Genomic DNA, 26,884 nt, shown 5'->3' with positions numbered 1-26,884 from the left:
AGCTCGTCGGCCTCCTGAGGAGCGCGGGCCAGAGGCCCTGTGCAGTTCCCTAAAGCAGGTGGCCTGGGGCCTAAAGGCCAAGCGCAGGGCACCACACACGTGGGTCTCCCTGCGGTCCTCAGTTTCCTCATCTGTCAACTGGGCTAATTCGGAATAACCGTTACCTCCTGAGATCGTGGGGAAGATTCCATGAGGAAATCAGTTCAAACCTACCACATGGTAACTGATCCATGCAAGAAATCTAATAAGTGTATTATTATTAACATGTAATGGTATAGTTTTAAGTTATATAAAATATATTTTAGTTAAAAAAATTACGTATAAAATGTCATTAAGTATATAATAGATTGCTATGTGTCACATAGTTGGCAGTTGGTATGTTAATAAATTGTAATATATAGCAATAATCCTGTACTATATTATTGAATTCTATAATGCCCAATTATTATATAATTACGTTTACGCTAATATGAATTACATATAACAATACAATGATATATTACCTCCATCATACATTGGAAACCCTGGTGACACAATGGTTAAGAACTATGGCTGCTAACCAAAAGGTTGGCAGTTCGAATCCACCGGGCACTCTTTGGAAGCTCTATGGGGCAGTTCTACTCTGTCCTATAGGGTCGCTATGAGTCGGAATCCACTCAGTGGCAACAGGTTTGGTTTTTTTTGTTTGTTTTATCATACATTATATTATATGTTATATAATACATAATTGGAAACCCTGGTGGCATAGTGGTTAAGTGCTACAGGGGCTAACCAAAAGGTCAGCAGTTCAAATCCACCAGGCGCCCCTTGGAAACTCTATGGGGGCAGTTCTACTCTGTCCTGTAGGGTCGCTATGAGTCAGAATTGACTCGACAGCAATAGTTTTTAATGCATAACTGAAAATTAATAAGTTTTTCTTGAAATTTCATGTGGAATATAAAATGATTCTGTGGGGCTGTGCCTTGTCTCATAGTTTCTTCTTTTTCTTAGTCATCGTGATAAGTTTAAAGACCTACCCATGTTGTTCTGTGCACATCTGCTCTGTGGCTGCTGGTGGCTGCACAGGACTGCCTGGTGACTGTCATCTTCTGTTTACTCACCACTCCCCTGGGGAGGAGGACACATCCGGAAGATAATGGTGCCGTGAACATCCTTGGACATGTCCCCTAATGGAGCTGAGTGATAAGGTTTGGGGATTTATGCTCAGGAGCTCATTGCCGGGTGACAGCTACATGCTGATACTAATTTGACTAAGCAGTCCCTGGTGGCCCTCGGGAATGGCTGCCTCAGGCCACCTTCCCACGAGCAGTGCCCAAGGCTCCTGGGTACTCACGTCCCCAACCCCAACTTGGCAGTTTCCAACTAATAATTTTTGCCAGGCCAGTAGAATGACTGACTCTCATTTGAATTTGCATTCCCCTGAGGCTTCACCAATAACTTCCAGCATCTCCTCTCTCATGTGCCTGTCAGAATTTTGGGTTTCCTGCCCTGACTCTCTGACAGTTTTCCTTCCAGGGTCGCTGTCTCTTTTCTTGCTGGTGTGTAGTAGTTCCTTGTATATGCTTATAATTCATTTCTCATTCTCAAAACATCGTGAATATCTTTTCCCATTCTGCTGCCTGGCACTCATCCCATGGTGTCCTCATTTCAACAGGAATCCTTATTTGGATGTTATTGAATGCATTATTTTTTCTGCCTTATGTGCTTTTGTGGTTTGATTCAGAGGTCTTTGTCTGTGGCTGTCAGTGTTGTTATTGTGGGTATTAACCATCCCTGTGGGCCTGGAGGGCGGCATGTGTCTATACAGCTGCTGGGGCATTTTTCGACCTCCTTCCCTGAGGTGTCTGGAGTCCCCAGAGCCTGGAAACACTCTCACACGACCAGCCGGGCTCAGCCAGGAACGTGAAGTCACATCTTGGAGATGCAGGTGCTGTAGAGGATGGCCTGAGAGAGAGATATTATAGAGACGGCTGCTGGAGACAGAGGCAGAGAGAGAGGGGGAAAGAGGCAGGAAGAGATAAGGAGCGATGGTCTGAGACTGGTGTGTCACGTAAGGAAAAGCCAAAGACAGACGGCTCTGTGCCTGTCTAAATGTCGCGACATGAAAAAATATCCAACAAGACTTCTTTTAGTAAAAAAAAAAAGAGGCAAAACTATACTTTTAGGTGAGCTGTTTGGTCACACCAACCAACATACTATGTGTCTCAGTTAACTGGTGCTGCTGTAACACAGATAACCCAAGAAGGTGGCTTTAAAGAACAAAAAATTGTTTTCTCACAGTTCTGGAGGCTAAAAACCCAAATCAGGGTCTCAAACCTCTCGATTTCTTCCTGGAGTGTAGCTCGAGGTGCTCCTTGGTTCCTTGACTTGAAGACCCTCCTCACATAGTGCCTGTCTTCCCCACGTGTCTTTCTCTGAGTCTGTTCCGGCCTTCTTGTGACTCAGAAGTGATTTGTTGTAAAGGCTTTGGGTTTTGAGGTCACCCTCAATGGTATGACCTCATTAACGTAAAAGAAAAAACATTTTCCCAAACAGGATCACATCCACAAGTACAATGGCTGGAAATTCCGCACATATTTTGGGGAGACATAATTCAACCCAACTCACTATGTTTGGCAGAATCATACATATTACCATGACCCATTTATTAACCCCTGGGTACCTACCCTATGGAATTGTACACACATGTTCACCAAAGGGCATGTGCTGAACTGCTCAGAGCAGCTTTATTTACTTAGCTATCAGGTGCTGCTATAACAGAAGTACCAAGTGGGTGGCTTTGACAAACAGAAATTTATTCTCTCACAGTCTAGGAGGCTAGAAGTCTGAATTCAAGTGCCAGCTCCAGGGGAAGGCTTTCTTTCTCTGTTGGTTCTGGGGGAAGATCCTTGTCCTCAATCTTCCCCTGGTCTAGGAGCTTCTTAGCACAGGGACCCCGTGTCCAAAAGACGCTCTCTGCTCTTGGCTCTGTTTTCTTGGTCGTAGGAAGTCCCTCTGTCTCTCCGGTGGATTCTCTTTTTTATATCTCAAAAGAGATTGGCTTAAGACAAAACCTGATTTTGTAGATTGATCCCTGCCTTATTAACATAACTGTCTCTAATCCTGCCTCATTAACATCATAGAGGTAAGATTCACAACACACAGAAAAATCATAGCAGATGACAAAATGGTGGACAATCGCACAACACTGAGAATCATGGCCTAGCCAAGCTGACGCACGTTTGGGAGGGACACAACTCAATCCATAACATTCGCAATAGCCCCAAGCTGGAAACAACTTGAATGTCCATCAACAGGAAAATGGATCAGTACATTGTGGAACAGTCACACAACAGAATACTATACAGCAATGAAAAGGAATAAACGACAGTCACATGTAATAGCAAGGAAGACTGTCAATGCCATGCTGTTGAATAAAAGAAGCCAGACACAATATATTATTCTATTTATATACAGCTCAAAACCAGGCAAAGCTACTCTCTGTTAGAAGTCATGCTAGTAGTAACTTTTAGAAGGTAGTGTCTGGGTGACGGGAATGTTCTATTGTTTCCTTTATGTCACACGGGTATGCTGTTTGTGATGATTCGTCAGCCTAAACCCTTATGATTGGTGCTCTTTTTTTGAACTTCAGTGACAAAGTATGTCTAGCGTGACACATTTAAGTGAAAGAAAGAAACATATATACTCAAAAGTCTGCATTTTTGAGTACATTTCCATGTGCATAAATGCACAGACAAGAGTTTAGATGAAATCCCATAAATGTCATATTGGTCACTCTTCCCTAAAAAGAGATAGTGGGGCGGGAGGCCTGGGCCTCCCAGAGCATTTTACGTCCGTCTGTAATATTTTAACAATAAGATAATAACAGTCTCTTGGATTGCTGGAGGAGTAAATGAATTAATATTTTAAAAGCCCCTTAGAACGGTATGTGGTACAGAGTAAAAAAAAAAAAAAGTTGCCGTTGAGTCTATTCCGACTCATAGTGACCCTATAGGACAGAGTAGAACTGCCCCACAGGGTTTCCAGGAAGCGGCTGGTGAATTTGAACTGCCGACTTTCTGGTTAGCAGCCGAGCTCTTAACAACTGTGCCACCAGGGCTCCGTGGCACTCAGTAGGTGCTACATAAAGGTTTATTATAACAAAAGGAATACAGTGAAAATGTTTCCTGGGGTACAAATTGTGTCCTTAAAACTAACCTTGGAATAAAAGAAACATGAGAAGAAATATACAAAATGTTATGTTCTGTGAGTTTTCACTCAAACCTTTGTGTATACATGAATATGGCCTTTTAGAAATATAGACTTCTCTTTTGAGTGTGTGGCTTTTGGGTTTTTTTTTTTACATAAATGTGTCATATTAGGCATACTTAAAAAAAACCTGTTTTTATTGAAGTATGACAGCGACAGAACAGAGAATCACAGGGCAAGAGACAGAAAGATGGGGCGATAGAGAGACCGCTGGGTGATTGGAGGTGGGGGCGGGCAGCCGCCGGAAACCTCAGCCTGGAGGGATCCCCCGTGAAGGGGGAGGGGACCTTTGGTCTCTCCGCAGCCTCTTCCTTCCCCCTGGCCTGGGGCTGGGCGGGGAGGGGCAGTTCCTCTTTCCCTCCCTAGCCTCGAGAAGGCCCACTCCTAAGGAGCTCAGAAGCTGGAGCCCAGGCCAAGGGGAGGAGCCGTGAGCCTCACTCCTGCGGGACCCCTTCCCCGGCAGGAAGCATGAACAGGAAAGACAGCAAGAGGTGAGCGGACCCTCCAGGGAGACGGGGAGCATCCTAAGCCCCTGCGCCTTTGGCTGCCTGGGAGGGTGGGGGAGGGACGACCGAGGGGGTAGGGTACCCAGATCCCCCCGGATCTGGAGCAGGTGGTGCCAGGCGGAAAGGTGCTTCGGACCTTCCTCAGAGGCACCTCTGCGTGCGCTCCAATTTCCAGCCTTTGGGTTAGCAGTCAAAAGCGCGAGTTAAATGGTTGAACCATCTAGGTGGGGACTCCTGGTACATCCTAGGGGCTCAGTGAATCGGTATTGAAGGCTGTTGAATTAAGAGCTGGGCATTTACTCAGTATTTATACGCTAATCCAGGGTTGAGCGCTCGGTCTAGCTAAGGCTGGGGCTGTTTGTATATTAGTGTCTGTGCCTTTTCCTCCCCGTCTGTCTCTGGTGTCTCTGCTGGCTTGCGCCCCCCTCTCCCCTACCTCTCTTAGCTCCCCACGCTGGGTGTCTCTGTCCGTCCTGGGATCTTAACGGTTCTCCATCACAGTCAATGCCCCCTGCACTGGAAACTCCAGGCTCCTGCAGGGCCCTGCCCCGGGGGAGGGGAGTGTGACACAGAAGGAGGCGCTCCCCTGCCTCTTAATCTTAAACCGCTGCTGGCTCTCCAGGCAGTACCGTCCGCAGCTAAAGGACAGTGGCTGGCTGTGCCTGCATGTTCTGACCTGGGTTTCCTACCACCTGTGCAAGTATGCCCTCCTGTCCTCATGGAGGCAGATGGTGGCTGGGACCTTAGCGTGGGCGGCTCATCCAACCTCCCCCAGCATACTCTTGATGGGCGAAGGGATCCCCTTCCTGCAATTTACAGCAATTTAGTGGCGGCGACCTGGCTGTACTATTTCCCAGCTGCATGACCTTAAGGTAAGTCACTTAACCTCTGCGTCTCAGTATCCTCTTGTCAATGCGATAACCATCATCCCTACCTCAGAGAAGCTAGGTTCTCAGTGGAGAACCTGGACCAGTGAGCGGTTCTCCAGCTTCAAACTAAACCAAACCCTTTGCCTTCTGTTCTGACTCCTAGCGACCCTAGAGGCAACCCTATAGGACAGAGTAGAACTACCCCGTAGGGCGTCAAACACAGACTACTAGTAGGGCCCACCCCCAGTGTTTCTGATTCCGTTGGTCTGGGGTGGGGCCTGAGAGTTCGCATTTCCAACAAGTTCCCAGTTGCTCCTGGTTAAGGACCATGTTTTTAGAACCACTGGTCTAGACGGAGTGCTCAACCCTTGACCTGGTGCTTATTAAGCACTTAATAAATGCCCAGCTATTATTCAACAACATTTAATACCAACTTATGGAGCCCTTAGGAGCCCTGGTAGCTTGGTGGTTTCAGCGTTTGGCTGCTGTCAAAAAGGTTGGCAGTTCCAACCCACCAGCTGCTCCTTGGAAACCCTTTGGGGCAGCTCTGCTCTGTCCTGTAGGGTCACCATGAGTGGGAATTGACTCGACAATATATTTAGGATGTGCCAGGAGTCCTTGGGTGGTACAAACAGTTAATGAGCTTGGATGCAAATCCAAAGATTGGAGGTTCAAGTCTACCGAGAGGCACCTTGGAAGAAAGACCTGGTGGCCTACTTCCAAAAAATCATCCATTGAAAACCCTATGGAGCACGGTTCTACTCTGACATATATGGGGTCACCACGAGTTGGAATCCACTCGACAGCAACTGGTTTGGGTTTTGTTTTGTTTTGGGATGACAGTGCCCTTATTAAGAGGGTCTCCCTGTTTCCAGTTCCATCTCCTTCCCCAGGCTGGCTTTTAGTCTGCCTCTGTGACTTTGTGCCGTCCAGTACAACATCCCCACCTCTGGCCACTTACCACCCTGGGCAAACTGAGTCCATTATTTAGTACTTTGGGGGAGCCAGGCATCCAATGTTCACAAGGTCCTGGGGAAGGTCCAAGGACGACCCTCACTTTCCACATGAGGAAACTGAGACCCAGAGAAATTAAGTGACTAACACAAAGTCACACAGCCAAGCCGACTGTCTCCAACCCAGTTCTTTCTGACTCCTGTGTAACCCAAGGCCATGCTGCTTGATTTGGCTCCTTCCTCCCATCATCCCTGTCTCTCCGTTACCCTCTTTCCCCAACCGAATAGGAGCCTTGGGGAGGCACAAGACAGGCCGAGAGTTATTTTTAAACTTTCCTTGAAGCCAGCCATCTTAGCCCCAGGGACCCCGCCTAGCTCTGAGGGGCCCTGGTGAGGCCACTTCCCACCCATGTTTGCTCTCGAGGCCCCAAACTTAGAGACCCAGTTTGGCACTAAGACTCTAGGTCCTGCTGAAGTGGTGCTGGCTTGGGGGAGGTGGTGTGCCCCCTAGTGGGTGTGGCAGGGCGGGGGGGAGAGGAGAGAGAATTCCAGGGGTAGGGCCTGCAGAAGCCTGCTCTTAGGAGAGGGTAGGGGAGATGTTGGAGACCAAAGGGGAACTCTAAGGAGTTGGCCTGAAAGGAGGATATCCCATAATTCCCCCTGGGGAGGACAGGATTGATCCTAGGGGTCTTCTCCCATGATTCCCTGTGAGATCAGGAGTAATACAAGTGGTCAGTCTACAAGAAGCCTTTCCCATCATGCCTTGGGACCGTACAGTCAAGAGGAATTTGGGGGCGCTGCTTGGAGGAGGGGGTTCCCATGATTCCCTGGGGGGACCTTATTCCCGGGGGTCTTCTCCCATGATTCCCTTGAGAGTTTACTTGTAGGAGAGGGCTCCTTTGATTCCTGGGGGAGGGTTTGAAATACTAGGGTTTTCTCCCATGAGTCTATGGTAGGTCAGGAGTAACCCTGGGGCTTTGCCTTTAGGAAGCTCCTCCCGTGATGCCTTGCAGCTTTGAGGTCGAAAAGAATTCTGGGGGTCTGCTGGGAGGCAGGGGCTCCCATGACTCCCTGGGGGCTGTGCCTGCAGGAAGTCCCACCAGGAATGCTCGGGGGTCACAGGGGCACGGGGCCGGCCCCGACAGGCCCGCCGCCACAAGACATGCCCCAGCCCCCGGGAAATCAGCAAGGTTATGGCTTCCATGGCTCTGGGCGTGCTGAGCGACGGTGGCTGCAGCGAAGATGAGCTGCTGGAGAAATGCATCCAGTCATTCGGTGAGTGTCCCCTTCCCTGGCCAGCCTCCCTGGTCCTAACACTGGGCCAAGCCCACCCCTGCCTCTAGGCCTCAGTTTCTGAGGGTATAAAATGGAAGCTGAAGCATATGGAATGAGAAAGGCATGCTTTCTGAGATGGGGAGAGGGCAGAGACTCGTTAGATACCTAATACCCTGTTCGTTAGATGCCCCTTTTGTGCCCGGCCTTGTGCTGATGCACACTGGGAAGCTCGTGCTCCACTTACATTACTGTTGTTAGGGGCCGTCGAGTTGGTTCCGACTCACAGCAACCCTGTGTACAATAGATTGAAACACTGCCTGGTCCTGTGCCATCTTGAGGATTGTTGTTATGCTCGAGCCCGTTGTTGCAGCCACTGTGTCAGCCCACCTTCTTGAGGGTCTTCCTCTTTTTCGCTGACCTTCTACTTTATCAAGCATGATGTCCTTCTCCAGGGACTGAACCCTCCTGATAACATGTCCAAAGTATGTGAAATGTAATCTCACCATCATTGCTTCTAAGGAGCATTCTGGTTGTACTTCTTCCATGACAAATTTATTTGTTCTTTTGGCACTCCATGGCATAGCCAATATTCTTCTCAAACACCACAATTCAAAGGCATCAATTCTTCTTTGGTCTTCCTTATTCATTAAATGACACAGATCCACTTATAGCCACCAAATACTTATTGCCCACTTACTTGCTAATGTAATGTATAGATGGGGAAACTGAAGCAACACAGATTCAATCACTTATCATAGTAACACAGCTAGTAAGTGACAGAGCTGGGTTTGAACCCAGGGGAGCTGGGTCCAGAGCCCTGGCTCCTAACCACTACACTGTGTACCGCACAGACAAGGAAACTGAGGCACAAGGATGTTAAGTTGCTTGCCCAAGTTCATGCAGGAAGTTGCTGATAGAGCCCGGGTTTGAACCAGACTGTCCAACTGACCCTCGAGACTGTGCGGTCCATTGCCCAGAGGCCATTCTGACACAGTCCCCTTCTTCCACCCACCCCAGACTCGACTGGCAGCCTGCGCCATGGGGACCACGTTCTCAACATGGTGCTGGCCATGCATACCTGGGTGATGCCTTCTGCCCACTTTGCTACCCGTCTGCTGACCTTATATCCTCCCGGGGTGTGAGCAGGGGTTGGAGGGAGGAGGGCAGAGTTACAAAAGGCCCAGGGATGGGGCCAGGGTGAGTGGGGCAGGTCTGGGGCGCTAGATAACAGAGCCTTGACCAAACTCAAGTACCAGGAGGCCACAGGGAACACGCAGGAGCTGAGGCGGCTACAGATCTGTCACCTGGTCAGGTAGGGCTACACCAAGACCTCTACTCCCGTGACCCCAACTCCACCCTGCTGCCCCCCAAAAACCACCTCCCAGGCACTCCCTAACCCAGTTCCCACAGACCCACCGAGCCCTGCTCCTATAAACCCCACTTCTGAAAGTCCCCAGCTTAGTTCTAAGACCCTCCCAGTTCTGCTCCTTAGAACCCCCATCTCTTGGAAATGCTCTCCCACCTGGTACTCAGAGACCTCCAGCTCTGGCCCCTAAAACCTCCACCTCCCAGAGTCCCCTCCATCCTGCTTTCCAACAGTCCGCCTTCCAAGAGACCCCCCTGCCTATGTAAGAGACCTCAGTCCTGCTCCCAGCAGTCCCCACAGGCTGGTGCTCCCCCAACCCTGACCTTCCAGAGACCCCCTCACACCTCTAGAGACCCCTCCTCAGCCCAGGGACTCTTCCCAGAGACCCTCCCCTCCCCAGCCTCCCAGCCTCATCCCACCATCTCCAAACCTCCCTCAGGTACTGGCTGACCCAGCATCCTGAAGTGCGCCAAGAGCCCCAACTAGAAGAGGTTATAGGTCGCTTCTGGGCCACCGTGGATCAGGAGGGAGGCTCAGCCCAAGGGAGCCTGGGGGACTCCTCCAATCTGTGAGTCAGCCCCTCCCACCTACCCCGTCCCTGCCCAACCCCCATCCTCCCACCCCTTCTCCTCATCCCCCCACCCCCGCATCCCTCCACCCTGAGTCCCTCCACTATCCTGCCCCTCTTTGCCCCTAGCCTGAGCCCTTGTGGCCCCGGCCCTCCACCCCCCATGAGCAGCCCAGGCCTGGGCAAGAAGCGCAAAGTGTCCTTGCTTTTCGACCACCTGGAGACGGATGAGCTGGCTCAGCATCTCACTTACCTGGAGTTCCGGTCTTTCCAGGCTATCACGGTGAGGACCCCCCACCCACCTGGTGAGGAATCGGGGTGATGGGACCTAGCTGCGGCAACGCAGGACTGGGAGGACTCCTGCATGGGTGTCAGGCAGGGATCTCAAACACTAGAGGGTCCAAGAAAGTGAGTTAAGCTGGCTGAGCGCAGAGCCTCTGGGTTGAAATCTCACCATGCCCCTTCCTAGAAGTGTGACTTTGAACACACAGTTTCTGAGCACAGAGGCCCCAGGTTCAAATTCCACTCAGCCCCTTACTAGATGCATGACTTTGAACACAGTTTCTCACAGATAGTTTCTTATCCTCTCTGGGACTTAGTTTTCTCATCTGTAAAATGGTCATAATAATTCATGCGGTGGTTGGGAGAATTTAGTTAATTCGTCTACTTAAAAATGCTTATTGTCCTGCCTGGCACATGGCAGCCAAATATTTTACCCAATTATTACTCAAAATAAATGAATGATTACTTTAGGAATTATTCATTTATTCAACAAACATTTGTGCCAGGCAATGGGGTTAGTGAATCAAACAGCCAAAAATTCTCTGCCCTAATAGAGCTGACAGTTTAGCTGGGGGAGGGATAGATGATAAGGCGAACCAATAATGTATAATATCATCAATAATATATAGAATATAATCGATAATGTATAGAATATGATCAATATGTATATATTATATAATCAATAATATATACTATAATCAACAACATACATTAACACTGTATTAGAAGGTGCTAAGTGCTAAGGAGAAAAACACTGAACACATTGTTGTGTGAGTGTGACCTGTTGTTGATGACAGATCTTATTTTACCTCAATTTCACACTCCTTAGCTGTGTGACCTCGGGCAAGTCACTTAAATTCGCTGCCTCAGTTTGCTCATCTGTAAAAAGGGGATATTAATAGTTCCTGCCTCATAGAAATAGTGCCTGGTTCAGAGTAAATGCTATCTCATTGAACCACTTGAAGTGGCCCTGTTTCACCTACTCAGATGGCAATTCTATGTGCTCTAACCTAGAAAAACGTTAGTGACCGCCATCATCATTTCAAAGGAAGTGGGGGTCTGGTTCCTTCCTGTGAACATCTCCTGATTGTTAAGTAAACACGTAGACAGCTAGATAAATACACGCACATATATATACATGTATGCGTGCATATACTTTTTTATTATAAACATTTTGCTGGCTAAAGGAAACCTGTAGGCAGGAAGATTTGGCCCCCAGATCACCAGTCTGTGATTTCTGGCTTATGGTGACTTGTGTCAGGGACGGGACGTGCACAGGTGCCACTGTGGGCGTCCCCAGCAGAGCATCATATTGTTCTTCCAACCCTGGGACACTTGGTGTCCCTGGTAATCTCTTCCAAAAGAGGATGCTTCTGTTTTTCTTTGTCTTTCCCTCTTCTGGTTTGATTCATTCAGTCAACCAATGTTTACCGACTGCCAGCTGTGCCCCAGGTACTGTTCTAGCAGCCGAAGGCTTACTGAAAAGGGGATGCATGACTAAAAATCTGAAGGAGGTGAGGGAGCAAACCAGGAGGACATCGCGGGGAGGTGTTCTGAGCAGAAGGAAGAGCCAGGGCAAAGTCCCTGAGGCGGAAGTGTATCTAGGATGTCAGGGCAACAAGCGGGAGCATGCTAGGGCGTGATGTCAGAGAGGTAACGGGGGACAGATCACGTGGAGCCTGTGGGGCACGGGCAGGACTGTGGTTCTGATTCTGAGAAGGAGCCACAGGAGAGCTCTGAGCGGGAGGAGATCTGACCCTGGTGTTCACAGGTTCCCTCTGGCTGCATGTGGGGAACGGACTGTAGCCAACTATAGGGGTAGAGAAGGAGCAGGGAGCCCAGAGAGGAGGCGGCTGTGAGTCGTGGCGGGGAGGATGATAGACAGGCCCAGGGTGGGGGCAGAGGAAGAGTGAGAAGTGGGCGAGTTCTGGGACATTTTGAAAGCAGAGTGGACAGGATCTGCTGGCCAAGTAGATGCGGATGTGGAAGGTTAAACCTTATGCTGTTTCCCTTGAGCAGAACAAATAAAAGTTGATTCCTGTCCTCTTCCCCATCCTTCACTTCACTGACTGTATGCCAGTTAGGTATACAGTCAACAGCAGCAGTCTGGGTTCTTGTCTCGGTTCACACCTGTGTGTCCCTGGGTAAATTACTTAGTCTCTCTGTGCCTCAACTGCCTCATCTGTAAAATGGGAACAGTAATAATAGTACTTACCTCATAGAACCATAGTTCAATTAGTTAACATGGTGAAAGGATCAGAATAGTGTCTGACTTCATTGACTCGAGTCTGCCTAGAGGTGCCTCAGAAGCAAGGTCTGCTGACCTACGTCTGAAAAATCGGCCGTGGAAAACCCCGTGGAGCACAGTTCTGCTCCAACACACACGGGGTCGCCCTGAGCCAGAGGTGGCTCCACAGGAACTGCTCTGATTTTTTGGGTTCATTTAAAAAAATCTTCAAAACGATTTTTTTTTATACACAAATTGTCTTTTTCCAGGGAATTTGGAGGAGGGGGGACGCCCTGCCGTGGCAAAGGGCCATGGTGACTTCAGGCACCTGTGGCGGCCTGGAGGGGAGACAAGGTCACATAGGTCACTCAGGCTGGGCCAGGCCAGGGCATCCGGAGGTCCCAACTGCTCGGGGGTGGGCGTGCGAGGGGCAGGGCCTGAGCGCCAGGGCCCACCCTGACGCCCCCTTCGCCCCCAGCCCCAGGACCTGCGGAGCTACGTTTTGCAGGGCTCTGTGCGGGCATGCCCGGCTCTGGAGGCGTCCGTAGGCCTCAGCAACAGCGTGTCCCGCTGGGTGCAGGTAATGGTGCTGAGCCGGCCCGGGCCCGCGCAGCGCGCGCAGGTGCTGGACAAGTTCATCCACGTGGCACAGGTGAGGCGCCCTTCTGCTCGCTTTCCGGGCAGTCATCCGCAGGGTTCAGGCGCCACCACGCGCAGTTACCTGGCGCCTCGTGTTCCATCCTCCCCTGGACACGCGGGCCCTTGGCCCTGCAACCCCTGCCGGGCGGTGACGTCACCCGCCGGTGGCCCCGCCCCTCGCAGGCCCCCCACCCCGGTCCCGCCCCTGAGGCCCCAGTCCCAGCGTTCAGTCCCGGGACTGGCCGCTCTAATTGCTGCGCCTGGTTACCATGGGATCAGACCCACGCGGGTCCCGCCCCATGGCTCTGGCTTTTGCAGTGGACGGCGTCCCTCCTGGCCCCGTCACCCTGCCCTCCCAAGTCTTATGTTCGAAGGACCTATCTCCAGGACAGTGAAAGCGACCCTCCACCTTTCCGTCATCCTCCACCGAGGCTCCCATCCCCAGTGCCTACGCCCTAGAGGTCCCTCCGGGACAGTAGCCACATCCCTCGCCATCCCGTTATGTCCCTCCCTGGTTCCTACCCGTTGAGTCACGCACTCCTCCCTTCCGGATACTTTCTCTCCCTTCTCGGGAAAAGGGAAGCCCTCCTTCCCCCACCGTGGTCACGCCCCTGTGCGTATTTCCTAGCAGACCACGCCCTTCCTTTGATCTCTCCCGGTCGCCTTGCTTCCTCCTGCAGGGCCCTTAGCCCTGGGGGTTCTGGCGTCTGCCTGAGGTCTCCTAGTTCTGAGCACCTTCCACTCTTCCCTGGCCCCACTGTCTCCTCACAGCGACCTCCGCCCTTTAAACTTGGGGAGAGGGGGAGTAAGGGAATCCCCCTGATGCCTGGTGGGGCCACATCAATCTGACCCCTGAATCAGTCTGGCCCACTCACCTCTGCTTGGTTCTCCACTCCTGCCAGAGCACACACCTTGTTTCTCCTCACCTGTCTGACTCAGGGCAGTCTGGGCCCCAGATGCCTGTCTGACACCCTGACTCTGTCTGAACCCCCACCTGCACTTGTCTGACATACATTTACCAAGATGGACCCCACATCTCAGTACCCTTGCTTGCCTATCTCCCCACACTCTTCTGGCCTCACCTCACCTACCTGCTGTGGCCTCCTCCGGCTTGCCACCGCCACATTCAGTCCCTTGTCTGCGGCTGCGCTGGTCCACACTGCACGCAAGTATGCCTGAACCACTCCACAGGAACCACTCATTGGAGCTCCCAACCCCTTCCCTTCCTAGAGGCTCCACCAGCTGCAGAATTTCAACACGCTGATGGCGGTCACCGGGGGCCTATGTCACAGTGCCATCTCCAGACTCAAGGACTCCCATGCCCACCTGAGCCCTGACAGCACCAAGGTGAATCCACACTGCCCTCCCCAAACTTTAAAGTGGTCATCTGTCTCATACCCCCCACATTTACATTTTCCGACCCCCTTCGAACCGTGCTTAAGGACTCTGGAACCACCCAAAGACCTTGCTCCCTCAAATCCTGCAGACCCCCAGGCTCTGTCTGCATTCTTCCCCCAGCCACTGTGTTGACCCCTCTACCTTCTGTGTATCTGGTCCTGAGCAGGGCTGTGAGGGAGACAGGGTTGAGAAAGATGCTAGCAGAGAACTTGCAGTCCAGATGGAGAGCAAAATCCCTCACCAAAGACTTCAACATCTGGGCCACCCAAAAGAGAGACATGGATGGGGATGTCCTGGGAGGTGTCTGGGAAAAGTGTGTCATGCAAGAGTCTGGTGTGTGACTGGAGTCAGGAAGTGGCAGTAAGTGGAGTCATGAAGAGGGGAAGATCCCACTGGGCCTTATGAGCTCAGCTAAGATGTTTGGGCTTTATCCAGAGGGCAGTGGGGAAGTAGGGGAGGTTTGGGATTGATGGTGTCACCCACAATCAGATTTGGGTTTTTGAAAAATTGCTTTGGTGGGTGGTGTAGTGAGTGTTCTTGAAGGTGGAAGACAGGCAGCCAGGAAATCCGAGATGGCTTAGCACCCAGTAAACCATGGCATGCAGTTTGTTCTTTGTCCACAGGGCCCTGGCGAGGCATGGAAGTAAGTGTTTTTGAGCTAAGAAAGAATGTGATCAGGTTTTTGTGTTAGGAAAATCACTCTAGCTGGCACGTGGAGAGTGGATGGAAGAGGGTACAAGTGAAGGCTGTGACCCCAGGCGGGAGGCTGGAGCAGGGACTGAGCAGAAGACAGGACTGCGCCAGCGGAGGGACTCGGGGGGAGGGGAGGAGGGGGCAGGCAGGAGGCTGAGGAGAGAGGCTGTGGGATTGAAGAGCTGGGGTGTGAGTATTTGTGTGTGTGGGTATGTGCGTGTAGGGGAGTGATGTCCTAGCTGAGGCCCAGAAGTCTAGCCTGGGGCATGGCGGATGTGAGGCCTCTTTGAGACGGGGATCCAAGAGGAGGAGCTGTTTGGGAGAGATGCTGAGGCCAGTGTGAGACACGAAGGGGCCTGTGGAGGTGTCCAAAAGGCCACTGGGTTCCTGGGGTCTGGGTCCCACACAGGAGGCTGCTAGGATACTAGCAGGGAACAGAAGCAACTCCCAATAACATGTCTCCCTATAACATCCCCTCCACCCCGCAGGTCCTACTGGAGCTGACTGAGCTCCTTGCTGCCCACAACAACTACGCCCGCTACCGCCGCACCTGGGCCGGCTGCACAGGCTTCCGGTTGCCTGTCCTGGGCGTACACCTCAAGGACCTGGTGTCCTTGCATGAGGCCCAGCCCGACAGGCTGCCTGATGGCCGCCTGCGCCTCTCCAAGCTTAACAGCCTCTACCTGCGGCTGCAGGAGCTGGCAGCCCTCCAGGGACAGCACCCGCCCTGCAGTGCCAATGAGGACCTGCTGCACCTGCTCACGGTGAGCTGCCCCGCCCTGCCCAGGCTGGAGGCTGAGCCCAGAGGGTCCGCAGGGTCTGCAGGGTCTGCAGGGCCGGGGCGGGATAGCGCTGGAATGCACCGGCTGGAATGCCAGAGCTGGGAGGACTTTTTCCTAGTCAAGTCACTTGATTTCTTAGCCTCAGTGTTATCTGCAAAATGGAACTAATGATAGGACACACTTCAGAGGGTCGTTGGGAACAAACAGTAACATAATTTATATACAGTACTTAAAACGGGATCTGAACACAGGGAACTCTACGTCAGTGATACGGTATTCTCCCTGATTCCCCCAGGGTCTCCAGCTCAAGACCGGAGCTTCCGGAGCTTCCGGGGCTGCTTTGGGCTTTCCCACTCCTGAATTCGGTCCTTCTGACTTTCCCATGCTGCTGGTCCAAAATTCCAAGCTTTAGCCTAGCTAGGAATCTAAGCAAAAAGCTATTAAGTTACTAATCGCTTACTAAGTGCCAGGCACCGTGCTAAACACCCTCCATAGATTACCTCTGATGTGGGAACCCTCATGGTGTCCATTCTGCAGATTGGGAAACTGAGGCCCAGAGCGGTAAAGCCAGGATTTGAAGACAGGCAGGCCAGCTTCAGGGTCTGTGCGCTAACGGGTGCCGATCAGTAGGTTATGTTCTGAGGCCCTGTGGGCGCGGGGCTGTGGCTGTGATCTACCTGTCTGTTTTTAGACTGGGACTCTGAGGGCCATGCCGTCTGAAGGTTGATGTTCAGACCCTGAGACAGGGCCAGCTATGTAATTGGCAGGGCCTGCCCAGTGCAAAATGAAAATGCAGAGTTCTTTGTTTAAAAATTATTAAGAATTTCAAGGGAATGACAGTTGGGCATGAAACAAAGCATGGGTCATAATTCTTGAACGTGTGCTGGCGCTGCTCTGAGAGGAGAGGCCTGAGGCCCTCTGGTTTGCTGATTCTGTGGGGCCATGCCTTAGTCATCTAGTGCTGCCAGAACAGAAATACCACAAGTGGGTGGCTTGAACACACCAATTCATTTTCTCACAGTCAGGAGGCTAGAAGTCCAAATTCAGGGCACTGGCTCTAGGGGAAGGCTTTTTCTCTCTGTCGGCTCTGGGGGAAGGTCCTTGTCTCTTCAGCTTCTGCTTCTTGGTTCCTTGGAGATCTCCACGTGTCTTGTCATCTCTCTTCCCTCATCTCTGCTAGTTGGCTTATTTAATCTCTTTTATATCTCAAGAGACTGACTCAAGATAAACCCTACACTAATCCTGCCTCATTCACATAACAGAAAAAACCCATTCCCAAATGGGATTATAACCACAGGTATCCCGTTGCAGTCAAGTCCATTCCAACTCACAGTGACCCTATAGGACAGAGTAGAACTGTCCCATAGAATTACCAAGGAGTGGCTGATGGATTCTAACTGCCGACCTTTTGGTCAGCAGCCATAGCTCTTAACCACTGTGCCACCAGGGCTAGGATTTACAACACATATTTTTTGGGGACACAATTCAAACCATAACAGGCCATTAGCCCAAGTATTTATTGAGTGCCTGCTGTGTGCCAGGCACTAGTTTAGGCACTGGGGACATAGCAGTGAGCAAAACAGAAAAAAAAAAAAATGCTGCTCTGTGGAGCTGACATTGTAGTGGGGGAGACAGCCAATAAAACAAATAGGTAACATGTACTCTGTTGGATGATGATACATGCTGTGAAGAAAAACAAAGTAGAAATGTCCATGGGAAGTGACCTGAAAAAACCCGCTGCCATAAAGTTGATTCTGACTCATAGTGACCCTATGGGACAGAGAACTGCCCCATAGGGTTTCCAAGGAGCGCCTGGTGGATTCAAACTGCCAGCCTTTTGGTTAGCAGCCGTAGCTCTTAACCACTACACCACCAGGATGTCCATGGGAAGTGACAGGCGGTTGCAATTTTAAATTAAAATAAAGTTGTCAACAAATCGATTCTGACTCGTGGCAACCCCATGTGTGTCAGTGTACAGCTGCACTCTGTAGGATTTTCAGTGGCTGATTTTCCAGTAGCTTGCCAGGCCTTTCTTCTGAGGCACCTCTAGGTGGACTCAAATCACCAACCTTGTGGTTAGCAGCCAAGCACGTTAACTATTTGCACCACCCAGGGACTCCAGTTTTACATGAGGAGGTTTAAAAAAAAAAAAAATGTACTCAGTGATAAAATGGCATTTCTGGAATAGGGGAAGGGATGGCATGGAGGTGAATGGGGCTTAGAGGGAGAGGAGACCCTAGGGTTCCCAGAAAAGAGGGGCTCTGGGAAGAGGGTGGGGAGTGAGGGCTCAGGCAAGGATGCCAGCTGTGAGTGGGGGACACATGAGTGAGGATGGAGCAACCAGGGGTCTGTAATGCCCCTGCCCACCCCCCAGCTTTCCCTGGATCTCTTCTACACGGAGGATGAGATCTACGAGCTTTCTTATGCCCGGGAGCCCCGCTGTCCCAAGAGTCTGGTAAGACCCAACCCTTGACCTCTGGCTCCCAGCCCCAGCCTATGCCCTGACTCACTGTGCCCCTCTGTCCCCACCCCAGCCACCCTCCCCCTTCAAAGCACCTCTGGTGGTGGAGTGGGCCCCCGGTGTGACGTCCAAGCCTGACAGGGTCACCCTGGGCCGGCATGTGGAGCAGCTGGTGGAGGTAAGGAGGGGATGTGGCCGCTGGGGGCCAGGAGGCAAGATATCTGTATAGCCCTGCCCCTGGAAGAGGGGATCTAAGACTCTGGGGGTCACACCTTGAGGACCTGATCTTACCATCCCCCCTTCCCATGCTCCTTGTAAGTCTGTCTTCAAGAATTATGACCCTGAAGGCCGAGGAACCATCTCTCAGGAGGACTTTGAACGACTCTCAGGCAACTTCCCCTTCGCCTGTCATGGGCTGCACCCACCCCCCTGCCAGCGGTGAGTGGTCCCTCTACTGGACCAAAGAGGGGGCTGGGGCCTGGACTCCTGGGCCTGAGGGAGGGTGGTGCTGGGGGCCTAGACTCTTGGGTCTGAGGGAGGAGGGGACTGGGGGCCTGGACTCCTGGGTCTGAGGGAGGAGGGGGCTGGGGGCCTGGACTCTTAGGTCTGAGGGAGGGCTGGGGGCCTGGAATCCTGGGTCTGAAGGAGGAGGCTGGGGGCCTGGACTCCTGGGTCTGAGGGAGGAAGGGACTAGGGGCCCAGACTCCTGAGTCTGGGGTAGGAGGAAGCTGGAGACTGGACTCCTGTGTCTGACAGAGGAGGGAGATGGGGACCTGGACTCCTGGGCCTGAGGGAGGGGGCTAGGGCCTGGACTCCTGGGTCTGGGAGAAAGGGGCTGGCCATACTGAGGCGCTGTCTCTGCCCCCAGGCGTGGCTCCTTCAGCCGAGAGGAGCTGGCGGGCTACCTGCTCCGGGCCAGTGCCATCTGCTCCAAGCTGGGCCTGGCCTTCCTGCACACCTTCCATGAGGTCACTTTCCACAGGCCCACTTTCTGTGACAGCTGCAGCGGCTTCGTGAGCACTCTGCCCTCCCCCCAGAGCACCCCAACTGCCCCTGGCCTGGGCCCAGAAAGCCAGCCTTATCCCAGATAGTTCCAGGCTCAAATAATCTTCCCTGGATAGTCCCTACATCCTGGATACTCTCCAAATTCTGGATAATTTCTAAACCACAGACAATATCTAAAACCCTTTATAATCTACAGACTTGTGGAGGTTATCTCCAGACTGCAGATAATTCCAACCCAGGATAACTTCCAAATTCAAGGTGTCCTCAAACTCTGGGCAATGGATTAATCTCTCAGTTGCCAAACCGAGACTAATTCACAAACCTTGGATTGCTTCTCATGCTCATTTAATCATTCACCAAATATTTACTGAGCACCTACTGTGTGGCAGGCACAGTTCTAGGCTCTGGGGACGTAGCAGGAAACACGACAGACGTAATCCCTGTTCACAGAATTTACACATTATAAATTCCCAAAGTCACTTAACTCTAATGTTCTTTAATTTCCAAATCCTAGTTCACCCCTGAGAGGGTCTTGGAGGATTTGCAAAACCTGGAAGGTTTCCACACCATCTAGATGGTTTCTAGGAAGACATACACCCAATCCATAGCCCTGTCTCCCCTAGCCTGGGTAACATATTCTGCTTTCTCTTCCCAGTTCTGGGGGTTAACCAAGCAAGGCTACCGCTGCCGGGGTAAGTAGGGTGTTGGTGAGGGGAGGGAGTCCAGGACCTGGAGGCTGGAAGAACGGGAGGGCATGGATTGAGTCCCTGGCCGCTGACTGTTGACCGCTGGCCTTCCCCAGATTGCGGGCTGTGTTGCCACAAACACTGCAGAGACCAAGTGAAGGTGGAGTGTAAGAAAAGGCTGGGGGCCAAGGGCGATGTGGGCCCCCCAGGAGCCCCCATCCTGTCTACACCGGTTCCCCATGCCAGCTATGGTAAGACCCAAGGTGTGGCAGACCTGGGAAGGGGGCCTGGTGAATAAGGATAAATTCCAAGGTCATGAGGCCCTTCTCATCACCCCCACGTCCCTTCTACCCATCACCCCACAAACAGGCTCTGAGGAAACGCTCCCTGACACCCTGACCCTGGACTCTGAGACTGAGTCCTGCCTTCACCATGCTTGGACGCAGATGGAGCCCCCATCCTCTTCCTGGGGGCCAGAGATGGTAAGGAAGAACCGTCTCCTGCCCCCAGCTGGATACAGGGCAGACCAAGCCATTTCCCTGGGCAAAACCATACAGATTTGGGGAAGCCTAGGGAAGTAAAAATGAATAAAAGTTCTCAATTCCTTGGGTGCTGTGGGAGGATATAGCTACTGGCTAATTTTTGAGGATGACAGAAAAACAAAATAGAAAATGGAAATTTAAGGGTAACCACTAGTTAAGACAGAAAAAGGATTTAGGGTAAGGAAAAAAAGAAAGAAAACAATAAGATGGCAAGAATAAGGCCAAAGATATCAGGAGCTACAATAAATATCAATGGAGTAAATTCTACTTTGCAAAGGCAGAGACTCCCAGATTGGCTTTTAAAAAATAGTCTACAGGGGACATTCATTTATCCACTCAACAAAAGCTCCCAGCACCTTACAACCCTCGCATCGCTCAATGTCCTCCTCCTTCCAGGTCCCCTTCCCAGCGACGGCCCCACCATCCACCCAGTCTTACAAGCCGAATTTCTAGACATCGTCTTGGTCTCTTCTCTCTCCCTTGCCCTCACAAAGTCAGTCACCACGTCCTGTCCTGTTATTCCACCCCCAGCAGTACTCCCAAACGCATCACCTCCTTCCGCTCCACACTGCCTTGGTTGGAGCTTCCACCTTTTGCGTAACAGTGGCTATTGATCTTACCTCCTTTTCCTGACCATTTGTATTTGAGCAGCTCCACGTTAGATACGTTTAGACATAGACATCATCTCACCAACTCCTTGTAATCTCCATTTTACAGATGTGGAAACTGAGGCTCAGTGAGGTTAAGCTACTTGACCAAGGTGGCAGAGCTCCTCAGTGTTGGAGCAGGACTCAAACTTAGGTCATCTGTCTGCCTCTAAAATCAAAGCTCCAAACTGATATTCTGGAGCCCTGGCGGCACAGTGATTAAGAACTGGCTGCTAACCAAAAGGTCGGCAGTTTGAATCCACCAGTCACTCGTTGTAAACCCTATGGGGTAGTTCTACTCTGTCCTATAGGGTTGCCATGAGTCGGAATCAACTGGACAGCAACAGGTTTGGTTTGGTTTAACTGATATTCTATGCTGACAGAACGGATCAGGAGGGGACAGTGGTAGGGTGGGTAGAGCTCCAAATTCCTGGATTCTAGAGAGGGGAAGAGGATGAGGCTAGGAAGGGGGCTGGGATAGGGACCATGTGAACACCTGAGTCAGGTCATGACCCCCTCTCCTCAGAACCCTCCCAGGGCTCCATCTCACTTCGTAACAGCCAGAGTGCTCACTGTGGCCCACAGGGGCCCCTGATCTGCCCACATCACCCCTCTGGCCTCACCTCTCACTGCTGTTCCCTCCCACGTTGGCCTCCTCGGTCTTCCATGCCAATACACTCCTACCTCAGGGCCACTGCACTGGCTGTTCCCTCTGCCCGGAACCCTCCTCCCCAGAGACCCACATGGCTTCCTCTTTAGGGCTTTGCTCAAGGGTCACCTTCTTAGTGAGGCCTCGCCTGACCACATGGCCAAAGTTGCAATCCCCCCGAGTCCCGATCCCACGTCCCGCCTTTATTTTCTCTCCATAGGAGTCATCCCCAGTTGCAACCCCCCACAGTCCCGATCCCACATCCCGCCTTTATTTTCTCTCCATAGGAGTCACGCCAGTTGAAAAATGATTGATTTTACCTATTTATCTTGTTTAACATCTACTCCTCGTCACCAGAAATGTCAGCTCCAAGAAAGCAGAGATTTTGACCTGTCTGTCTCATTGCTGCATCTGCAGTGCCTGGGGCAGTGCTGGTCCCTGGGGACACCTGATAAATGTCTAACGCCTGAATGTCCCTTTCCTTGGACCCACAGGAAGGAAAAGCTGTGCTGCTGGAGAGCAAAGGACTTTGCGAGTCAGAGCAGCAGGGGTCTGTCCAGGCTCCAGGGACAGAGACCCCCTACCCCTCCTCCAGCCCGAATGCCCCTAACCTGGCCCCACAGAGATAGGTCCTTCAGGTGTCATAAATTAAATTTATTTTCCAAAAGACGTGGACCTTGGTGTGGAGTGGGGGATGGGTCAGGAGGACACTTGGATCCTCAGGAACAGTGGATAGAGAGGTCTGGATACCAGGCGCTAAAAGAACCCCTCAAACTGACTCCCCGGAGATGCTTCTCAATGGCATCAGCATCTCACAAGGCACCCCCCACCAGCCCCCCTTTACTTCTTCTTCTTCTTGCGGCCCCAATACTGGCGGCCTGCCCCGCGCCCATCTCCGCCCTCTCTTCGGCTCTGCCAGATGGGCATGGGAGCCTCCAGCTCACCTGGACGGCCCCCCCGGTCTGGCACGTCGCCCATAAGCACCTGAGGGTTGATTAGATTTACATGTTAGAAAAGACAGATACCTTGGGCTGAGGGGCCAGGGAGCAAAGGGAACCCCATAAGGTTGCAAAAGACAGGGCAGATGATTACTATTTGGGTACACTGGCTGCAAGGGGGGCTTGGATGGGTAAGACATAGGACAAGGGCTTTCAAACTTCGTTCCAGGGACCTCAGCAAGAGTAAAATAAGGGGAGGGTGGCAACAAGGGCCCCAGTCCTCACCCAGTGTTAACGAGAGCACTACAACTTTACCTGTTTCATATTTGGGGCTTGGTATAATATTTTCAGCAAACTAGCATTTTTTTGTTTGTTTTTTCTAATTATCATTTTATACACCACCTGTAATATTAATAGTTTTTCCTTTTAAAAAAAAATCACTTTTTTTTTTTTCCTTAAGTTAGATGTTGCCTCACTCTTTGCTGTGCTGGACTTCAGTCTCTCGTAGTCATTCACATAAATATGAAACTATTTAGACACAGGGCTGTGTGAATAAATGCATAATCACAGAAGCAAAGGTTATTTCTGCTTTAAAAATGGTTCCATTGGTAATTGGAACGGGTGAGTCCAGAGACCAGGAACCCAGGCAGGAGAGGACAAGGCTGGACCAGGACACAGGCTGAAAGAATTGAAGGCCAAGGTTGCCAGGTTTCTTCCCTGTGCCCAGGGGCCTACCTTGTTGACAGCACAGCAGGTCCCCTGGCGGGCAGCCTTACTGGTGGCTGGGACAAGGCGAGACAGGTCAGCTCTGGCAGCTAGGACGTGGGCGACGGAAACATCTGATTCTGGGGACAGCGGCTCTCGAACTGGGATCAGCGTGGCCTTCATGGCCTTTCCCTGGGCCTGGGTAGGGGTGGGAATGGAAACGGTACCCGAGAATGCCCTCCCGGTCAGATCTGTCATCTTGGAAGCATCCCTTCCTCACTTGGGGTCTCATTCCCCACATCTCTAAATTCAGGTACATATCTCTGAAAACAGAAACCCTGGTGGTGTAGTGGTTAAGAGCTACAGCTGTTAACCAAAAGATTCAGTAGTTCAAATCCACCAGGCGCTCCTTGGTAACTCTATGGGGCAGTTCTGCTCTGTCCTATAGGGTCACTATGAGTCGGAATCCACTCGCCAGCGATGACTATCTCTGAAAACACACCCACCTCAGAACTGGGACTTCTGGAATGCCCTGGGGACCCAGAGATTATATAAACCCCAAACCTTAGAAGATTATAAAACAGCCTTGGCCTCAGACTGTGCAAAAGGGGACCTTCCAGCCCTTCGTCCTCTTCTCTGCACCTGTGGCCCCTACAGCATGGCCTCCCTGCGCCTGCCAAGGTTCTTTCTCCACACCTTTGCCCGGTCACTCCAGTGGAAAGAGGACGTTGTAAGGTCCAGCCGCGTGAGCAGGAGGCGGCGGCGGCAGCCGTACTGATCTCGGAGGCTTTGGGACAGCGACTCCAACGCTTCCTGGGGGGAAAAGTGCTCAGTCATGCCTGGGCTTCCCCCCCCGCCCCCGCATCTCTGGGGACATCTTTCGCCTACAGCCAAACACAGTCTTACCCATCTGGGTGCATCCAGCGAGTAGCTGAGGAGGGGCTGCATGGACCCCGGAGGCAAGGAAGGCAGCAGCTCGGAGATCTGAAGGGAGGATTTAGAGGCTGACTAGGGCAGAAACACGATGGGCCCCAGTTCCTCAGTGCCACGAGGGCGCATGCTACGGAAGCGAGAAGGTGGTCACAGCGCTAGAAAAATCCCTGTGGTTGGGGTGCCCCTGCCGGAGCTGCTTTTGAAAAGAGCCCCAACCTCAAGGACGTGAGGGGAGCCAAAAAAAAAAAAATCCCCACTGCATTGAGTCGATTCTGACTCGTAGTGACCCTATAGGACAGAGTAGAACTGCCCGCACACCTGGAGGATTCAAACTGCCGACCTCTTCGTTAGCAGCCATTGCACTTAACCACTAGGCCCCCAGGGTTTCCCACTCTCCACCTTGGCATGCAACTCCTGCAGCAGCCTGCTGGCGGGGGTTCCTGGCGTCGGTCTGGGCAGCCCCAGAGCTTGAAGGGTAAGGATCAGTTCCTGGACCATGACAGCTCCCTCCTCTGACCCTTCCCCAAAGAGCTGTGCAGGGCTGGAGTCCAGTGGGTGGCGCAGGTGCAGGAGGCGGGCAGCCTGGAGCTCAGAGCAGAGAAAGCCTAAGAGGAGGGAAAGAAGAGGCTTGTTACAACTGAGGAAGGCTGTCAACCCCACCTTCAGCTTCAAAATCTCCTGCTCCTAGTCCCGCCCACCTAGGATTCCGGCTCCTTTTGCAGATAACCTCCACCCACTTCGGGACCCTGGCCCCGCCTCCAAACTCAAACCCCATCCACTTTTTAACCACCAATCTAACCCAACCCACTTTCTAATCACTAGTCTAACTCAACCCTCTTGAGCTTTCAAGACCCTCCTCCTCTCACCAGGAAACCCTGGTGGTGTATGGCTAAATGCTATGGTTGCTAACCAAAAGGCGGACAGTTCGAATCCAGCAGGTGGTCCTTGCAAATTCCATGGGGAGGTTTCTACTCTGTCCTGTAGGGTTGCTATGAGCTGGAATCCACTAGATGGCAACAGATTTGGTCTTTCTGGTTTTGGTTTTCTACCTGCCCACCTGGTGAGAATGCTAACCATCTCAGAGGCCTTTGCCGCCCCCAGGTTCTGACCTCACCCATCTCGGACCAGCTCTCCCACTTCCAAATTCCGACCACGCCCCCCTCGGCACTGTGTCTCCACCCCGACATTCTCAGGCCGCCCGCCCGCCCGTCGGCGAGGCTGCAGCCGCGGCCGCTTCCGCATCCCCGGCCCAGCGCTCACACAGCAGTCGCTGGCACGCGCCGGGCGCCCGCAGCGCGGCCGCACAGTCTCCGCCGGAGAGCGCGCGGTCCGGGCAGTGCAGCTCGCGCAGCCGGCCGCCCAGCCGCCGCAGGAATTCGTCCTCCGCGCCGAGGCCTGCAGGATGCGGGGGACGTCAGGGCGCGGCGCCGCGGCGGGACCCGGGGCTCCACCCCTCCGGGCCCCACCCCTCCGGGCCCCACCCCTCCGGGCCCCACCCCTCCGGGCCCCACCCCTCCGGGCCCCCACCCCTCCGGGCCCCCAGTCCTCCGGGCCCCCACCCCTCCGGGCCCCCACCCCTCCGGGCCTCCAGTCCATACGTACCGTCGCCGGCACTGAGCGCCTCGGCGCCCTCCTCCTGCCCCTGCCTCAGGGCGCCCAGAGCCGCCAGCTCCGCCAGCAGCCGCGCGCACAGCGCTCTGAAGTCTGGACACCAAGCGCCCCGCGACGCCGCCCCCAGGAAACCCCCATACCTGCGGCGGGGCCGAGGCAGCGGGAGGAGGTGGGGAGGTCAGCGAGAAGCCCTCTCCGTCCCGGTCCTGAGGGCAAGCCCCCCCCTCCCCCGCGCCCTCCAGCCGCACGGCCTCACCCTAAAGCCAGCAGGTCCTGGGCCACGGCGGCCCCCTCCTCCGCCCCCTCCATGTGAGCTTCCCCGTTCTCCGGGCGCACGCCCCCTGCTGGCCGGCGCGAGGCTCTGCGCAGGAATGGCGTGCGCGCTTGGCCCCCTGCAGCGCAGCTTGCGGCACCGACCAATCAGCCTCTTCTCAGGAAGGGCTGGGGCTTTCCAATTGGTGCGAGGGACGGCACAGCCCGCCCCCAAGCCCGCCCACGCCGGAGCCGCGCGCGCCGCCCTGCGGTTAGCCTGTTCAGGCTCTGGGAACTCCCGCTGGCGCCGTGAGCTCAGAGCGTGTGTCCAGGATCCTGGCTGTCGCCACTGCCCACTGGGTGTCGCTACGGTTGCGACATAAAAGCAACTTCGGTTTGCTTTTCCTCTGCCCTCTCAGTTGCCCACTGCGCTTAAGTCACGCCAGATCAAGTATTCTCCCAGCTTTGCCCCAAAGCCAGAAATTGGCTTCCTCACTTCCTATTTAGCGTTGGCGACATCCACCCGCCAGGGCTAAGTCCTCCTCTTATCGATCACAATGTGCCCCTTTGGCTTTCACCCCCTCGGCCTTGGAGAAAGGGAGCAGGCGCGATACTCCATCGTGATTAAGACGCTGCACCCTAGGAGTCA

At 52.8% G+C, this 26,884-nt stretch overlaps 2 protein-coding genes across 8 annotated transcripts; one reads left to right on the top strand and one right to left on the bottom strand.

Moving 5' to 3' along the window:
* Positions 1–22,437, top strand: RASGRP4 (RAS guanyl releasing protein 4). 6 transcript variants are annotated; one of them, XM_023539883.2, is made up of 19 exons: positions 4–219; positions 991–4,739; positions 5,574–5,626; positions 7,667–7,851; positions 8,869–8,974; positions 9,101–9,163; positions 9,657–9,785; positions 9,915–10,068; positions 12,773–12,946; positions 14,164–14,280; positions 15,513–15,788; positions 18,181–18,261; positions 18,341–18,445; positions 18,587–18,705; positions 19,136–19,280; positions 19,928–19,964; positions 20,075–20,209; positions 20,328–20,440; positions 22,291–22,437. In XM_023539883.2, the coding sequence occupies exons 3-19, from the start codon at positions 5,616–5,618 to the stop codon at positions 22,423–22,425; spliced, it is 2,085 nt and encodes a 694-aa protein (XP_023395651.2). In that variant the 5' UTR covers positions 4–219; positions 991–4,739; positions 5,574–5,615; the 3' UTR covers positions 22,426–22,437. The 6 variants fall into 6 exon arrangements, 5 of the variants coding, with proteins under 5 accessions (XP_023395651.2, XP_023395650.2, XP_064149665.1 ...); XM_023539882.2 differs by having other exon boundaries at positions 5,377–5,626; XM_064293595.1 differs by lacking the exons at positions 5,574–5,626; positions 22,291–22,437 and adding an exon at positions 22,084–22,275 and having other exon boundaries at positions 991–1,187; positions 4,615–4,739.
* A 199-nt stretch (positions 22,438–22,636) lies between these two features.
* On the bottom strand, positions 22,637–26,307 carry FAM98C (family with sequence similarity 98 member C). 2 transcript variants are annotated; one of them, XM_064293599.1, is made up of 8 exons: positions 26,240–26,307; positions 25,975–26,123; positions 25,633–25,767; positions 24,772–24,977; positions 24,346–24,423; positions 24,136–24,252; positions 23,470–23,637; positions 22,637–22,780 (listed from the first exon to the last, which is right to left on the bottom strand). In XM_064293599.1, exons 1-8 carry the CDS (start codon positions 26,290–26,292, stop codon positions 22,637–22,639), a joined length of 1,050 nt encoding a protein of 349 aa, XP_064149669.1. In that variant the 5' UTR covers positions 26,293–26,307. The 2 variants fall into 2 exon arrangements, with proteins under 2 accessions (XP_064149669.1, XP_064149668.1); XM_064293598.1 differs by lacking the exon at positions 22,637–22,780 and having other exon boundaries at positions 22,960–23,637.
* Positions 26,308–26,884: the final 577 nt, after the last annotated feature.

This window comes from Loxodonta africana, chromosome 11 (assembly GCF_030014295.1).
Source record: "Loxodonta africana isolate mLoxAfr1 chromosome 11, mLoxAfr1.hap2, whole genome shotgun sequence".
NCBI classification, from domain to species: Eukaryota; Metazoa; Chordata; class Mammalia; order Proboscidea; family Elephantidae; genus Loxodonta; species Loxodonta africana.
Note: the sequence above shows the minus strand (reverse complement) of the source record. Positions and strands in the feature narration are given on the sequence as shown.